Source organism: Mastomys coucha, unplaced genomic scaffold (genome assembly GCF_008632895.1).
Source record: "Mastomys coucha isolate ucsf_1 unplaced genomic scaffold, UCSF_Mcou_1 pScaffold22, whole genome shotgun sequence".
In the NCBI taxonomy this organism is placed as follows: domain Eukaryota; kingdom Metazoa; phylum Chordata; class Mammalia; order Rodentia; family Muridae; genus Mastomys; species Mastomys coucha.
The window spans coordinates 263,177,466-263,179,380 of record NW_022196905.1 but is presented as its reverse complement, the minus strand read 5'-3'; the positions used below and the strand labels follow the sequence as shown (position 1 = coordinate 263,179,380).

Genomic DNA, 1,915 nt, shown 5'->3' with positions numbered 1-1,915 from the left:
ATGATTGGAGCACTCGGAAGCCAGGACTCCAGGTACTGGGACATTGAATAACTGGGTTGGTGGAGGAGGGGCAGGGGAGGGAGGAGCAAACCACAGCCTCAGGCCTGAGCACAGACACAGGCGGTACTGTAAGTTCTTGTGGAGCAATGATCTTACAAGAAGTATCACAGAACTGGTGGCGCACGCCTTTAATGCTAGCACTTGGGAGGCAGAGGCAGGTAGATTTCTGAGTTTGAAGCCAGCCTGGTCTACAGAGTGAGCTCCAGGATAGCCAGGGCTACACAGAGAAACCCTGTCTCGAAAAACCAAAAAAAAAAAAAAAATCACAGAATCAGAGAACACAGCCAATCCCTTTAGATTCTTCTAAATCATGACAGGGAGGGGAGGAGCATGGTATGAGGTAGGGAGAGAGCAGTAGGGCAGGATGGCCCTCCAATAAAAGTTCTGAGGTTGATGGTCCAGACGCTGAGTATCAGACAGGCAGATGGCATCAGGTCAGTGCAACCTCAGATGTTCATGGTCAAGCTGATGAACTGGAAATAAAGAAAGAGACGAGGCTTTGAAAATCCAGCCTAGTAACCAAGGAGTGGCTTCTGTTTGTGTATGTCGCAAGAACTCTTGCTGGTCATCTTGCACAAATTTGGGCTTCTGACTCAACATGAAACCATTTATTTAAAAGTTAAATTAAAGCAGATCTCTGGGTATGTCTCATGTATAATTATCTTATGTATGCATGCAAATGTGCTTGTGGGTGCAGACCAGAGCTTGATATCAGGCAGTTTTCTCCCTATCTTATATCTGGAGACAAAGCCTCTCACTGGACCTGCAGCTACCAACTGACCACACTGGCTGGCCAGTGAGCTTCAGAGATCCACCTGCCTCAGCCCCCCACACAGATACATGCCACCAAACTCGGCTTTGTCCATGGGTCATAGGGTTCAAACCTATGGTCCTGATGCTTGTGAAGCAGGCACATCTCCCCAGTCAGATAAACCTTGAAAAAGGCTAAGTGAACTTTCAGTAGATAGGACAGGGAAGGATAAGATGCATTCTGTCCCTGTTGAAGGGGACAGCCTCACAGAGACATCTTGGGCAGGGTAGTGTGAGTTTGGTCACTCACCTTTTCAAAGAAAGGTGACACTCTCTACCATGGTGGAACTGAAAGGAAGGGAGGCAGGCTGGTGGCTCAGGCTCCTTGTGAGCAAGCGAGCTGTCAAAGCAGCCGGAAGCATCTCATTTCTCCCTTCTCACCAGGCTTGCTCATGTTTATGTGGAACGTTCTGTTTCCCCCACACACTCTTTCTTGGGGACAGCGAGAGCAGACACCAGGGCAATGAAGATACCCACAGCTCACAGGATTACAGCACTGATTATGCTGACTGCCAAGGGGACAGAAACACCTGCCTCTACACTGTGTAATTGCCCACGGTGAGTGCTCGCCCTGCCTGGGGCTCCACATAGCGTGCTCATACTCTGCTGGACCCTGGCTGGGGTCTGCTTGCCATACCTCGTTTATGTTGAGATGGATGAAGTCCTTGTTCTTCACACTGAGAGACTGGAACACCCCTGGTGGGAGGGAGGAAGTGTCACAGTGGAGCCAGACCCCTGGGTAGGTTTAAGGGCTCCTGGACCACTGGGAAATCTTTGTGTAGCTACTCCCTCTAGTGGAGATCAGATTCCTTGCCTGGCGGGGTGGAGATGATTACAAGGCCTGGGTGACCTGAGAAGGGACCTCAGGTCTTCTCTGGACCCTAGGTTCCCACCTCCAGAAGAGATAAAGCCAAACCTTGATTAGTAAGGTGGAGGAGGGGCTGTCCCAGAGCATGAGAGAGAGAGAAAGTGAGAGATTGAGAAAGCAAGAGAGCGAAAAGAAGAGGGAGAAGGGGAGAGAGGGAGAGAGGGAGGGGGAGAGGGA

The 1,915-nt window shown here is 50.4% G+C and overlaps 1 protein-coding gene across 1 annotated transcript in view; it reads right to left on the bottom strand.

Annotated features, from left to right (window-relative positions):
- Window positions 1-331: 331 nt before the first annotated feature.
- Window positions 332-1,915, bottom strand: part of Capn9 (calpain 9) — a 40,842-nt gene continuing 39,258 nt past the window's right edge. The window contains exons 19-20 of the mRNA XM_031336895.1: window positions 1,508-1,566; window positions 332-533 (exon numbers count right to left, since the gene is read on the bottom strand). Coding sequence (XP_031192755.1) covers window positions 507-533; window positions 1,508-1,566 — 86 coding nt within the window. The 3' untranslated portion in view covers window positions 332-506. The remainder of the gene's footprint in view (window positions 534-1,507; window positions 1,567-1,915) is intronic.